We start from the raw sequence: 16,054 nt of genomic DNA, 5'->3' as shown, positions 1-16,054 counted from the left end.
TTTAAGGTCTGAGGGGGCGGCATCATCCTTTGGAGGTGTCCGCCCAGGGGGAGGAGGGGTCACTGGCCCCTCCTAGAACTTCAGGGGCAGCTGGTAACGCAAGTTAGGGCCCTCCTTCACTGGTTAAATGGAGTTCACGGGGTGGACCGAGTAATTAACGGGCTCGGCTGCATGGGTGGACCGAGTAATTAACAGGCTCGGCTGCATGGGTGGACCGAGTAATTAACGGAGTCGGCTGCAGGGGTGGACCGGGTAATTAACGGGCCCGGCTGCGCATGCGCACCTGCGTAAGGGCACAGCTTGTAAGACCTGACACCGGTTAGCGACCTTGCCATATCGCCATAAATGTTAGTATGCAATAATTTTCAGATGAGGATGTTAGATTCGGTTAGGAAACAAGCTGTATTAGAATCTTGTTAAGGCTAGCCGATCACAATTGTCGATATGAATGTATCTAAATGTTCCTGAATATTTTTGCATAAAAATTGTATATTTTGTTTAACAATTTTATTATTTTGTATCTTAATAAATGCGGCCGGGGGGTCTTGCAAACTTCCAAAGACAAATCTGTGTAGTTGTGTTCTGGGTTGATGTGGGTATACAGGGAGAGGGGCGGTAGCCGTCACTGACCATGTACCGAATTCTGGTGCTGTCAATCATTCAGTAATGCAGTTTCTCTTTTGTAGGAAACAATCCACAGAGTTTGAACACAGTGCAAAGTACGTTTCATTATTTTGCTTCTAATGCTTGACATAAAAACACAGCAGAGCAGCCAATGTGATTCGCTCATACACCAGGGAGATTCTTCAGAACTTCAGCTAAAAAAACTGGGAAAGCACACATTGATGTGAAACATATTCTCTGTGAAGTGTCTTGTACATATCTTGACTTGACAGGGATAATGCCCAAAGAAAATTACCAATTTGGACCTCAAAGGTTTTAGCTGAAGTCTTGATGAAGGTCTCTGGTATATGAGCGGAATGCGCTGGCTGTTCTGCTGTGTTTTATGTCAGGCATCTGAAGAAACATAAATAAATTTGCTTTGTAATGAGCTACAAATCTTTGGAGTACTTACTCCTGGTAGCAAATAAAATTACTGAATGTTAATCAATCAATTCTATTCTTTATTCGAATGTCAAAAGACAATCATAAAAGATAAAACATACAGAATATATAAAATCACATACAATTTACTTAAGTGGTGAGCAATAGTAATACAGGAATAACATGACTGAAAAATAAAGATTTTTGCTATATTATACAGCTGCTTTGAGAAAGCTACACATTCTAAAACATACATCGCTATTGGGTAACAATTGTAAGAATCAAAGAACAACTCTGCGATGTTTAAATTATGGATTTTAAAAAGACATAATAAATATAGAGCTCTAAAATATTTATATCACTTACAAAATACCACAAAGTGCAATAAAGATTGGGAGGAAACATTATCGCAAGCACACTTATTCTCTTCAAAATTCCCGTAATAACCCCTTGGAAAACAGAGCATAAGGGTCTACTGAGTGTAGAGAAATCGAGATTAGCAATTACCTAGAGTCAACACCGATAGCTGAACTTAATAATGATAAACGTGACCTAATGGAAATTCCACCAGACTGGGAGGAGATCGCTATTGCATTAACTAGCCTTCCAGATGACAAAGCCCCCGGTTGAATTTTTATAAAGTTTTCTCGCAATAAATAAAATATATTTTTACTGACGTAATAGGCTCCATTTTTGACGGGTCTTACCACCGAGCTCTTGGTCAACCGCTAAAATTGTGATATTCCCCAAAAGGGATAAATCATCCCTGGAGATGTCATCATACAGACCCATACCTTTAATCAATACTGACTCTAAAATATTCCAAAGTTATTGCCTCTAACCTATCCTTAAACATCGAGTCTCTAGTCTCAAGCTGGCAACATGGGTTCATCCCGAAAAAGGGCCCTGCTGAGCATGTCCGTCGGACTATTACTTTATTTGACGCCGCAGGGGTGACAGGAGATCCAATCTCACTAATTCTTTGAGACGCTGAAAAAGCGTTTGATTTGGTCTCCTGGCAATTTTTATGGGCTGTCATGCGGCGGATTGGCTTTGGTCCCAGGATAGTTCAGGCACTACAGCCATTATACCAAAGCCCCACAGCTATAATATTAATTAACGGACATCTTTCAGAGCAAATAAAGATATCCAGAGGGACGAGGCAGGGGTGCCCCTGTTCCCAGTTACTCTTCGCCCTTTATATTGATCCCTTGATTAAAAGAATTGAATTAAATCGTACAATTACAGGAGTGAGCAGGTTTGGTATTGATACAAACTTCATGGCCTATGCCCTAGAAATTGGTACAATTTCTGGATATGCCCTCAATAAAAACAAAAACACAGATTGTTATAAACGGGAAGATAGCCTGGGTGGACGATAGAGTCACCAAGAAAGCTAAATACTTAGGGGTCAATATAGTCTCTGATCTAGACCTAATAGTCAAAGAAAATCTGACCCTGCTGGCAGCTGACATGAAGAAATCAGTCCGAAAAATTGGTATTCTACATCTCACAATAGTAGGGAGATGTCACGTCTTAAAAATGACTTATTTCCCCAAGCTACTTTACTTTTTTTGGACAATTCCGCTAGATTTTAATAACTGCATACTCCAAATTTGTGGACACATTTTTTTCCATTTCATCTGGGCTTATTCACAACTGAGGAGGCTTTTAACCTACTTTCTTTACCTAGAGGTAGAGGAGGGTGGGCTCTTCCCAACTTAAAACTATATTATTGGGCGGCCGCCCTGCAATACAGCTTTGAGCTACTGTATGATGACTGCATCCTAAATTCATCAGGATTACCTTCCCCTTACTTTTTTCTTCTAGGGGAAAACGCTAGGGGCTTCCTCTGGCGCCAGCTGGAATTCAGTTACTACAAGAGGGTCAGATTTAAAACATTGTTTAGTGCTTATCGGGTTTTCTCTAACATCCGTAAAACATTCTTACTGGCTAAACTGAACTATTATACCCCTATAATAAACAATGATAACCTACCTCTAATCTTTAAAAACGCATATCTTCAACATTGGTAGCAGGCTGGTATACTCAGACTAGGGGATTTGATTACCCCTGATGGTATTTGTTCATTTGAAGATTTGAAGTCCTGCTTTAAATTGAATAGCAGCCAGATATTTCAGTACCAAGCTATTGCAAGATATCTAACCAATAAAACAGGGGGATTAGCAGGGTTCGCAAGGATCGACCTCTTAGACAAACTGCTTGGGTCTAATTTACCAAGGATAGGGAGTATGTACTACATGCTAAATGAACGACGACCTGATGATTTAAGCAAAATAGACGCGAAATGGCAGCAGAAACTAAACGTTTCCACCTAACACTTTCTGTGAAGGCCTGGGTCTCGCACAAACATATCTGTTGTCACCTAAATTATAAAACAGGTTATTTTTTATATGTAACTCCTAGCAGGATTGCTAAATGGGATTCAGGCAGTGAAACAACTTGCCCGAGGTGTGCGGAATACTGTGCGGACTCCGTGCATATGTCCGCTACATGCCCAAAATTGGAATTATTATTGAAAGAAATACAACAGTTTTTAACTAGAGTTCTGATATTCAACTTACACCAACCACCATTATGTTAGGGTTACATTACATGATTGATCTCAAGAAAGGGGGTGCACTACTGTTTGAAGGGGGTGCACTACTGTTTGTTGCAATGACCATTCTTTGGATTTGTATTGCCACATATTGGAAAGATCTGAATCCTCCTTCTTTTGGTCAATGGCAAGCTAGACTGCTGTCTACTCATAAGCAAGGGAAGGCCATTTATGCAAAAAAAGGCAGAGGGGCAAAAAAAAAGGGACTAGTGGTTTGGGACCCTCTGGATAGATGGCTCAACACCTTGAATATACAAAAACTACATTGAATGCACTATGTTATAATTATAATATTAATGCGATTCCCTCTTTCTGTTTCCCCCCTGCCTCCCTCCCGCCCCCTCCTCCTCTTGGCTGGCCCACCTTCTCCCTTCCTGTGCCCCTCAGGCACCCCTCCCCCCACCCCTCCGCTATCTGCCTCAGGTTGTTCTTCCTGTTAATTTAGCCTTTAATTTTCTCTTAAACTAAGTTGCTTGCCTGTCTGTTGAATGCTAAATTGAATTTTCTTTCATCATGAACTAGTTGTTTCCCACTGTTTGTAAACATAAAATGTATTGCTAACTTTTCTCGGACCGGGGGAGGGGGTGGGGGGACGAGGTATAGTGAAGAATCAATTGACTTTTTAATCCTTCGGTGAAGTTTAATAAAAATAAATAAACAATTTTTTTTTAAAAGGAAAACAGAGCATTAAACTCCGAATTTTGCTAGCAAGGCTCTTTCTGAGCTGTTGGTCTCATACATTAGATACAGTTCTGGACTGAGAGTAATTTTAAGGGGAATTTAATTCCTGACTAATAGTTTACTTAATTCCAGGCTTTCCCTTATAGTTTATTTATTTATTTATTAGTTTTTGTAAAGCGCGTAGTAACTCCGAAGAGCATCCCAGCGCTGATCTGCTTCTCCAGAGGTTTTAGCCACTAGTAGGGTTAGATTTGAGGGAAAAGGAAGGTCTTCAAGGTCCTTCTGAACTGGAGATAGTTAGGTTCTGTCCTGAGTTTTCGGGGTAACTGGTTCCATCGTTTTGCCGTGTGGACCGAAAAGCGACGGCCACCGGTCTTGGCTTTTCTCACTCTAGGGACTGCAATAAGATTTTCTGCATTGGATCGAAGATCCCTCTCTGCTTTGTAAGGGATTAAAAGTTCTTTCAGAAGAGGGGGACCGTTGTTGTTGAGTGTTTTATGGGCCAAGCAGAGGGATTTGAACAAGACCCTTTCTCTGATTGGAAGCCAGTGGAGAGAGTTGAGGGCCGGCCTGGCGGAGGATCTTCCAGGTGTGCCCGTAAGTAATCGGGCAGCGGCGTTTTGGACTTTCTGTAGTGAGTTCAAGGTGCCTTCAGGGGCTCCCAGGTATATAGCGTTACAGTAGTCTAATCTTGCCAGGATTAGACCCTGTATAAGGAGCCTCCTTGCGGTCTCTGGGAGCAGGGGAAAGATTTTCCTGCAGGCTCTAAGTAGTCCGAAGCATGTCCCTGCAGTTCTCTTTGCCTGGGTTTTAAAACTCATGTCTTTCTCAATCCACACACCAAGGCTCTTTACCTCTTCCTTGGGTGTGGGAGGGTCCCCTAGGCACCTGGGCCAGAGATGGGGTGGTAGAGAGGGCCCATTGTGGCCCATCAGGAGGATCTCGGTCTTGGACCCGTTTAATTTTAATGAGGAGAGATTCATCCATCGGTGGACTTCAGAGAGGCAGCTATGGAGGTCGGATGGGGCATGGTGAGGGTGGGAAAGGGTAACGACCAGCTGAGTGTCGTCGGCGTAGTTGATGACAGACACGCCGTACGAGCTAACCCTCTTCTCCAGTGGGGCCATATACACGTTGAAGAGTGTCGGGCTCAGAGATGAGCCCTGTGGTACTCCGCACCGGAGGGGGATGATGGATGAGCAGCTGTCGTTTTCCCGCACCTGGAAGGAGCGTCCAGTCAAAAAGGATTCTAGCCATTTCAAGGCCCGACCCGTTACTCCGGTCTCTCCCAGTCGGTGGATAAGGGTGGGATGGTCTACAGTGTCGAAGGCCGCACTGAGGTCTAGGAGGATCACTGCCACTGATCCTCCCATGTCCAGAATGCTTCTGGCCTTCTCCACTGCGGTCAGGAGGGCGATGTCAGTGCCCTGACCAGGACGGAATCCTGTCTGGGAGGTCGCTAAGAGGTTGTTGCTTTCTAAGTAAAGCGATAGTTGTTTATTTACCAACTTCTCTGCGATCTTGCTGTTTCCAGGGAGAAGGGATATGGGCCTGTAGTTGGCAAAGTCCTGCGGGTCTAAAGAGGGTTTTTTCAGCAGACCTTTGACTGCTGCCGCTTTCCAGCTGGGTGGGACAATGCCCTCTGAGAGAGGAATTGATCAGGGCCGTGAGGGGGGGGTGATGGTACTTGATACTTTTTTTAGGAAACGGAGGGGAGCAGGGTCAAGGGGAGAACCGCTTTTAATAGCTGCCAGCGTAGCTCCCACTTCTTCCGTTGTTACGGGACCGAAGGTATCCAGGGAGGGATGGGGGGCTGGCGGCAGTGGAGGGTTGGCGGTGGTGATGGTAGGGTCCGGCTGTGTGGGGTCCTGTTCAGGAGGGGGAATGGTTAGGAGAATGTTTTGAATCTTCTCGTCGAAGAAAGTGGCTAATTTTTGACATTTGGTTTCAGCTGCTTTGGGATCGAGGGGTTTGAGTGGGGGGTTGGGGGCATGGAGTAATTCTTTTAGGACTGAGTAGGTTTCATGGGCCGAGCTGGCTGCGTTTTTAATTCTGTCCTCGTAGAAACTGGTTTTGATGCTACGGAGCTCTTTTTTATAGGATTTTATCGCGGCGCGGAATGCTTCTTTCCGTTCCTCGGTTTTTTCCTTCCTCCAGCTACGTTCATGTCTTTTGCAAGCCTTACGTAGTAGATTGAGTTCCGGGGTATACCAGGGTGAGGGATTAACTCTCTTAATGTGTCTAAGAGATGTGGTTTTGGGCAGGATGGCGTCCAGCGCTTGGGTAATCCAGTTACTGAATTTTTTGTCTCCTACTAAGGTGTTATTGGGGGGATGAGGAATGTTTTCTCGGAGTTTGGCTGCCCAGACTTCTGGATCTAATTTTTGCCATTGTCTGGAGTACGTTCTGATTTTTGAGGGTGGCGGAGGTGCGGTAATAATGTCCCATACAAAGGGAACCAAAAAGTGGTCCGTCCAGGGAAGGGGGATATGGTCCAGGGATCTGAGGTTAGAGATGTTGGAAAAGATAGGGTCAAGCAGTTGCCCTTTTTCGTGGGTGGCCTGTGGGTTTTTAAGGTCTAGGCCCATTGAGGTGAGGTCTTGGAGTAGTTCATTGGCCGGTTTGTCGTCTTGGTCCAGGAAATGTACATTCAGGTCTCCCAATAATAGGTAGTTAGTGGTAGATGTGCATTTGATGGAGGTCTGGTCAGCAATTTTGGTCGGAAAATCCCCTAAATTGCCTGGTGGGCGATATATCAGTGTTCCTGATATCGAGGTGACAGGGGAGATTGTGATGGTATAGTGACAGCTTTCGTAGCCCTTGATGTTGCCATCAGACGTTCTACAGGTGAGGGTATCTTTGATGATTATTGCAAGTCCGCCTCCTCTACCCTCTGGTCTGTTTTGTGAGCACATAACGTACCCGGGGGGAAGTGCTAAAACGATGTCTGGGCCACTACTGGGGGTGAGCCAGGTTTCTGTTAAAAACAGAATATCTAAAGCATTGTTGGTAATTAGGAGGTTCACTTCTTGTGCATGTTTCACAAGCGACCTGCAGTTGAGTAGGCCTAAGTACAAACCCTTTGGTGCCCCGGTCTGATTGACGGGGTTACCCTGATCACAGCCGGAGAATTGTGTGTCTCCGGTTAGGATGCGCGAGCGGGAGGGATGATTATTGGTGTTCAAGGCTAGCAGCTCAGCCCGGGTATAGGTCAAGTTAGTAGGATCTGCCATGGCCAGAGTGACTGGGCCTAAGGCCGGCTGGGCCCGGACGGGCCCAGACGGGCTTGCCTTTGGCGCGCTGACGGCGCGCCCGCTGCGCCCGTCCGCTGCGCGTCCGGTGATTGCACATCTTTGTATAGGTGGAAGGAGGGGCGGGTGGGCGTGGCCTGTGTAGGCGTGGCCTCGGTTCCTCGCCTTCGATGGCGTCAGCTAGTTTGTTTTCCTTGGTTTTGTTGCAGCGAAGAAGTCGCTGTTCAGGCGCTTAATAGTCCGTTCTGGTGGTGCCAGGGGGTGAGTACAATTTTAAAAGCAGGATAATGGTGGACAAGTGTTTACACGAAATACAATTTAAAATAAGTGACCTCCCGGCTTCCGCCTCAGGAGTATAGCAGGCTCTGGGATGGTAGCGCTGTGAGTAGCGTTTTATACTTAGTTAGTTAGTTTATAGTACAGCGTCTTTCCATAAATATGCGCTTCACAGAACATTTATCAGTCCTACATATGGATAAAGGATTATCAGATAAAGCACGGTTACCCAGGGCAGTAAACTTCTGCTTAACATAATCAAGCAAGGGGGATGTTCTACCCCCCGACACATCGTGCACAATCATTGATTATATTATGGCTAAAAGAAGCCCTGGGATTATTCCATATAGGAAGCCACAGCAACAAAAGTTATGGGGGTTGAGAGAGAAAGGAGACGCCTGCATAAACAATTCTCCTACACCTGCAATGCTTCACACTCACTATAACCCCCGACCTTCCTCAATCATAACTGGAAAGAAGTACAAATTGCTTCAAATACATTTGTAACAGTGAAGCTATCGGCTTTTCCCCTCCTGATATACAGACATTAAATAAAGAATATCTAGTTTCTTTACATTTCCTACATCTGATGTTCTCTGTTCCTGAGCCATGGACATCAAGGACTACACCTAAACAGGAGTATCCAGGGACAGTTTCTAAACTGTTTTCATTGACACATATGGTACTCAAAAATAATGTTTAGGGCAACAAGTGTTTGAGATTTAGAATAATTAGTTGAACAATCAAATCATACATAAATTCAGAAAAACATGTACCAAGTGCCTCAAAGTACTTGGTGTCCATGCTAAAAGCACAGCAGAGTCAGCGTACAGCAGTACGGTGTAGGGATAGAGTTAGCATAAGGAACATCATGTGTGACTGTACTTAAAAAATAATTACATTTATTATGTATATAATAAATAAATGAAGGGCTAAAACACAACCATGCCAAACACCATGATGTAAACTGAAAGGATCAGATAATTCGCCGTTTGAGCCAAACCTGACTCTGGTGGTCAGGTTTACATGTAAATAGGTCAAAAAATGGGCAACCACAATGTCTATCCCCATCTCCAGTAATATGGCCCACAACGTGTTGCGATTAACCTTATCAAATGCGGAGAATAAATCCATAAAGGCAAGATATAAAGGGGTCTTTTTAGCTATGGTGTATTTACCCAGCAGCAAAGTAAGATTCAAAAACTGCTCCATGGTTTCTAAACTTTCCCTGAACGCGTATTGAAAGGGAGATTACACCTTATTGTCATTACAACATTCTCTTAATCCATTAAAAATTACTCTATCCATTGTTTTAATGGTGGAGTAGATTAAAGATATAGCACTTTGGGTCTGAGCGGCTACCTTTTTTGAAAACTGGGAATATAATGCTACTAGCCAATGTAGAGGGAAGGGCCGTTAAAGCACAATTAGTAAATACATTAATGAGCAAAGGTGCACAAAGGTCTATTCTACATTTGAAACTATCAATAGGTACTGCATCCGGCTCAGGGGCTTTGGAGGAGGAGCTGTTATTAAAAGCAATAGAGCTCTTTTCATAGTGAATTGAAGCTTGTCAGTAATAATGTTAAAAGATGGCGGATCAGCAGGGACAATACCATCGCAGGTTCTACAATATATATTGTTAAAGAGTGTTAGCCACTGATCACCCGTAATGTGACTGCTCAGTAGAAGATTGTCTGCTTTTGTATGCTAAATTCACTAACTGCTCTGCAGAATTCACACAAATTCTTGAGCGTAACTGCGTTGGACAGCGGGTCCCAATTATCCTTTTGAATTTCACACTTCCTATTCCTGAATGATTGAAAAACAGAATTTGTTATATTGTCGCCTCTCTGTCTGTGCAATTCTTTTTTGATATTTGGGTCTTGGGCAGCTGACCCGTGGAGGTAGACAACACATGTATGCAGAGTGCAGAACCTGTCGGGTGGTGTAGTTGGGCATACCTTTGTTGCCATTGTATTATGTAGATTCAGAGTTTACAATGGCAGAAATGCTGTTTTCTATGCTTAAATCCCATTTTAGAAGTCAGTAACTTTTTTCCAACTCCTAAAAGGTGTTTAGAAATGAATAAGGACTTGCTATTTGTAAGGTGTGTGTTGCAAGTGTTCCTTCCAATGTCAATGGTTTAGGACAAAAATAGATTAGGAAAACCAGTGAAGAATTACAGATCCTCAAGTTGGGGTGGTAGCCCATTTTCAAAAGGGAAGGGGTTTCCCAGGAGACACCTTCACTTTATGATTGTAAAAAGAAAAACATTTGTTGGGGCTAGGCAGTGGTCAGTGGGACTACTATCTATTCTCGAACAAACTTTTCAAAAGTTTAAAACTTTTGTTTTTTAAATGCAGCCAAATGGGCGGCATTAAATAAATCTTTAAAAAGTGATCATAGACATAATGGTCTGTTCACCTCAACGAGCCATCATCCCTGTAATGCGCTCCAATCGTAGTAAGTCTCAATTTGTGACCTACTTCGTGACCATTGATCAGGTAGGTCAGATTGCATCCCACTATGATTCTGAATTTTATTAACTTGCCTTTAGTACATAGTTCGATTTGCAAAATTCCAAAGTGATAGCAAAAATTCTAGCCTCAATTTACAAGCAGTATATTACATCAGTGTTTCATACAGCTCCCCCCTTGGTGCCACAGGTGTATGATGTATGGGAATGTGTATGGAATAAATATTGTGTGCTTGTGGGGGACCATAAAATAGATTTTCCGGTCACTGTAAAGAAAAAAACACATGTTTACATTAAAATGTCACAAAATACTTAGCGTTGGACGGGCAGATCCTTCGCACACGAAGAATTTTAGAATATAGACAGATGCTAGTAGGTTGCAAGATGAATTCTCCGTCAAGTTTGGCTTTTTCTGAATAGGGTTAAAGGTTGTGCTCTCTACAATGGTATGTGTAAGCCTTTGCAAGCAAACACATTCTCGTTTTTTATGTGACTCAGACCTTTATTTCTCTGTCTTGGTGCCTTTACCCATCAAAAATTGGGAAAGCTTAAAAACAGCTACGCCTCAGTAATAACTTTTAAAAAAACTATACACTTCTTTTTCCCCACAGGTCAGCAATGAAGCAGTGTTGCAACGCGTCTGATTGGCTAATTGTGACACAGGAGAATGCACATATTGGTCAGAATATTGTCTACGAAGCAGAACCAAACAAGAAAATCAACGTGACAGTGGAGATGTTCAACCTCTTCCCAAAGGTAGCATCATTGAGAAGCAAGCAGGAGAGGGTGAATGCATGATGTCATCAGTTGATGCATGGATGAATAAATGTGGGCTGGGTGAATAAATGAATTGCTGGATGAATGACGAGTACTAAGGGGGATCAATGAATGTGGGGATGGATGAATACATAAATGTATTAGTTAATGGATAGATAGATGAATGAGTGAGTGCTTGGAGTGGATGGTAAATAAACCACCAATATGCTACACAAAGTTAGAATTCCTTTTGGGAGTTTGCAGACTGGGAGATTGTGTCCTCATAGTATTTAGCTTGTCCACTCTTCATTTCGTTATGATAGGACCTGATTGTAGATTTATGTTGAGATTTAAGGGCAGAGTCATACTCCTTTCTCCAGAGTCTTGCTAGTGTTTTACATTGTTTTTCAATAAAATGAGCTGTTCATTTTACCATGGAGCCCTTTTGGGATGTGTTTTTCTATTGATAGTTTTCTTGGGGATACACACATCTAACAACTGGACAATCCAATTCTCCCAGAGCTGATAGTTCTCTTCATGTTTGCCAGCAAAATTGGGGATATTGTCCCTCAGGACTGTTTGCCAGGTTTCTGGGACCACACTTAGGGTCGCAATTGTTTGCTCTCTAACCTTAGTCTGCTGAGCAGGTTTAGGTAGGCTGAACGTAATAAGAAAGAGGTCTGACCAGGGGATTGGGATTGTTTTAGGTACCGTGATCTGGGGATCATTGGAAAAGATTATGTTACAAATAAGTAAGAGCATGATTTAGTGTTTGGGGGCATCCGACAGTCTGGCACAGTGGCAGGGGATGGTATGTCTGCCACCCAGACAGGCTACTACTTGCCATATCTAGAAATCACAGCTGGCCCAGCGGTGATCTCTGTATCTCCAGAGAAACAGCCGTTTTAGCAGTTCCTCTGAAGGCACAACAAGATTGATAGTGACCAGCATCTATCCCCAAAGGGGGAGCTTGCTATTGCAAAACAAAAAACGAATTACCCCTACAGACGGGGAGTCTTCACCCAGCATGTGGGGGTAATATTTCATTTTTTATGGTTAGAGACCGCCAGTTTTTTACTGCCAGTGAGACAGAAAAAATAGACCCTCCTCTCTACAGAGGGCGGATCTGATGTCCTTACTGTAAAGGCCCCACTCCATCAGACCCTTGAAATACGTTTTCCACTGGGAGAGTCAGCAGTGGCACCACCATCAGAAATATGACTGTATGTCCAACTCAAAATAGAGCGAGCGGTCTGAGTGTTTGACGGGCAGGATACTCCGAATATCACCTTGTCTGTCTAACTCTAAATGAGGCTCTAAGTGTTCCTCAGCACCACAAGGCAGTTTTATATGTGTGCACCTTTTTCTTTTTCCAGACATCCCCTATTTCTGGCAAGTCGCTTAAATCCTGTGCAGTGGTGGGCAGTAGCGATATCCTATCCGGCAGCTGCTGTGGATGGGAGATCGACCAGAATGACTTTGTGATCAGGTAACTTCTCACTAAGGTGATACTCGCCCCTAGATTGAGGTATGAGTCAATCAAAGAAGAATTTAAATGTTACGATATGTAATAATACTAATGATAATATTCTTAGCAATAACAATATTAAAATGGAATACAACAACAGTGAATTTAAAGCATTCCATTTTAATATGTGTGCTGTCTCTTTTATTAGCCATGTATGGCAGAAAAGGTTTTAGGTTTTAAGAATGAAAGGCAAACAAAAAGATTTGAGCTCTTTTTCCCATGATACTTTCTGCTAGCTGGTACACTTTTTCAAGCCATACAAAGGTAGCCATCTTAAGAACCAGGGGCCAGTTGTACAGAGCAAGTTTGCAGTTGCAAATTCAGCAGTTCCCAAATAACGGAGTTTTCAATTGCATAAGAAATTTTTAGAAGGAACAAAGTCATTCTACGAGTCGGAAATTCTTTCCCATGCCACTTGTAATTGCTGCTGACCAGAAGTTCTTCTCGAAAGGTAAAAGGGCTTTTATAATATTTTCTAAAATGTAAATATGAAGGGTTGTATGGAATGGGCATCCCCTTCCTATTTCCAATTCAGAGATTAATGTTTAAATAGTTTGTGACTATAGTTGCCATTGTAACCCATTGGTTAGTTACCGACCTCAAAGCTGGAATAGTTGCCCTGATCTCTGCTAAGGAAGCTGGTGGAGTGGCCCGTGGTGGTCGTGAAGTGGCCTTTCTTACCGAGAGGCATTAAGAGGAGGAAGCACATGGCCTGTGGGGCCTCCTCCTTGCCATCATGACAAAATATAAATTCTCGGCCCCCTCTACGAAGCAGAGTACACTGGACCAATACATCACAACCATTGTTGGGGCGAGCGGTGCCAATGATGTAGGACCTGTCCCCGACAATGCCGCCCTGCTTCTCGTAATTACACAATCCCATGACATGCTGGATGGCAAAAACAGCGCTGTCGGCTCAGAGGTGTCATTTCTTAGACAAGACCTTAGAAAGCCGGTAGACCGCATTACTGAGGACGAAACCAGGGTGTCGTCCATAGAAGACACAGCAACGTCGCTCCAACAAAAAGTTAACAAACTCACAGTTGTGACACAGGAATTGGCCGTGTGGGTGGAAGACGCAAAAGGTCTTGCAAGGCGGATTATCTTTCGCCTCGTGGGATTTCCGGACAGATGTGAAGGTTCTTCGATGGACAGATTCGTAACGAAATGGCTGAGATCTATCCTGCCAGAGGACTAGCTTTCCCCATGCTTTGTAGTGGAGCGAGGAACCCCGCCCCCCTCCCTCCTCAGGGAGCGGCCCGGCCCGGCCCGTCATTGCCAAATTGCTGAATATATGGATCGAGATGTCATCCTCCAGTTTGCCAGGGGCCACATAGATTAGCTAGTTTATGACTCCAATAATATCATATTTTCCGACTATACCCGACTCATCCAACAACAACGCCAATCATTTGCAGCGGCTGAACGCAGACTCAGGGAACTCAAAATGCAATACATGCTGCTGATGAGAGTTATCTATAAGAAAAAATCCCTATTCTTTGACAACCTGAAGGCGATCTTCACCTGGACCAATGAGACTGTTCACCCCAGGTCACGTATGCCACCTCCGCTGAAGTATGACTCTTCCCAGGGTAACAGAAGAAACCACTCAAAGAAGTCTACATCAAAACGGCGGCATAGGTCTCGATCTAATTGGCGCTCCCGAACACAGGGTGAAGACTCATGAGTGGATCAGGGGTGCAGGCCCGGAGCCAACCACAGGACCCTCGTCTAGCTACTTACGGATATTTTCCACCTGGTCCCCCCTTGGAAAGCCACCAGGTTTGGTGGACCTCATCAAGTTTTAACTGCACACCCTAAGGAACCATGGTTGAAGGTATTGGGAAGTTGGGGAACCATTGGCGGGGCCCTCCCAGACTCCAGTTGGAGCCTAGGGGGCAACCCGACCACGACAGATGCTTCATGTTTGCTGTGGTATTGGGGTGGGGAGGGGGTGTTACACTCAGTTTTGCAAAGTTCATTACAGTTCAGGCACAGGGAGAGACACCACAGTCCTCGCACACTCAATCCACACTTGGCAAAACCCCTGAAATGCAGATGGCCACAAACGTCTCCAGCAACATGTTCGGTGGGATTAACCTTATGACATGGAACGTCCAAGGGGACCTTGACAAAATTAAGCAGGGAGCGATCTTAAAGCAAGCCAAAAGACTAGAGGTAGACATACTTCTAATGCAAGAAACCCACATGATGGGTACTAAAGCACCAAGCCTAGCTTGCTATGGGTTTGACCAGGTTTATCCGCGGGTAGCGGGGCCCAGCAATTCTGATCCACCATGGTATTGACAGATGGTGGGAGGTACACCATTGTGCCGGCCACACTGCATTGGACACCACTGAGGCTCGGAAACTTCTACGCCCCCCTCCTCCCTTGGGGCAAACCTTTGTGTAGAGAGTCTTGCATCTGTGGGGGGGTATTCCCAAGCAGCGTATTGGTGATGGTGGGCGACTGGAATGTTATCATGGCCCCCAATGATAGGTGGCGGGAGGTGGGCCTGGTACACCGCTTAGGAGAGTCTAAATTACACTTCTTGGCTTCCTCCCTGGGATGATCAGATGCGTGGTGATCCTATCACCCAGCGGAACCAAGCTTCACCTTTTTCTCAGCGGTTCATGGGTCTCTTCCTAGGCTAGACTACCTATTCCTCCCAGTGTTTCAAATCCATAGGATTACGGCGGACTTCATCCTGTCCACGGGGGCCGTCGGACCACTCAGCAGTGACACTGAGAACACGCATGGGACCCCCAGAATCTCCCTCTCGGTGGCGAATGTCGCCCTGGCATTTGCGAGACCCAGCCTATCAAATCACTCTCCATCAGGCAATCACAGAACACTTAGGGCCAGATGTAGGAAGCCTAATACCGGTCGGTAACGGCCGAAATTACCCTGCCACCCTTGAAAGGGTTCCCCCTATTACCGATTCGGTATTTACCGAATCGGTATTTACTTAATCGGTAATTCCCATTCATTCCTATGGGCCTCCAGGCCCATAGGAATGAATGGGAATTACTGAATCTGTATTTACCGATTCGGTAAATACAGATTCTTAATTACCGAATCTCACCGATTCAGTAATTTTTACCGAAAAATTATCTACATCCCATTTACCTATTCTTAAATACCGAATCAGTAAAATTCGGTATTTAAGAATAGGTAAATTGAGATTACTGGTAATCTCAATTTACCTATTCTTAAATACTAAATTTTACCGATTCGGTATTTAGGAATAGGTAAATGAGATGTAGATAAATTTTCGGTAAAAATTACCGAATCTGTAAGATTCGGTAATTAAGAATCTGTATTTACCAAATCGGTATTTACCGAATCGGTAAATACCGATTCAGTAATTCCCATTCATTCCTATGGGCCTGGAGGCCCATAGGAATGAATAAGAATT

The 16,054-nt window shown here is 44.1% G+C and overlaps 1 protein-coding gene across 2 annotated transcripts in view; it reads left to right on the top strand.

The window, feature by feature from the left end:
* The window catches only part of LOC147678590 (alpha-2,8-sialyltransferase 8E-like), a 133,060-nt gene that overhangs the window by 95,982 nt on the left and 21,024 nt on the right, over positions 1–16,054 (top strand). For both annotated transcript variants that reach the window (XM_086946606.1, XM_086946607.1), the window contains 2 exons: positions 10,963–11,107; positions 12,484–12,596. In XM_086946606.1, coding sequence (XP_086802732.1) covers positions 10,963–11,107; positions 12,484–12,596 — 258 coding nt within the window. The remainder of the gene's footprint in view (positions 1–10,962; positions 11,108–12,483; positions 12,597–16,054) is intronic.

Source organism: Lissotriton vulgaris, chromosome 12 (assembly GCF_964263255.1).
Source record: "Lissotriton vulgaris chromosome 12, aLisVul1.2, whole genome shotgun sequence".
Classification (NCBI taxonomy): Eukaryota; Metazoa; Chordata; class Amphibia; order Caudata; family Salamandridae; genus Lissotriton; species Lissotriton vulgaris.
This window is presented reverse-complemented; position numbering and strand designations above follow the sequence as displayed.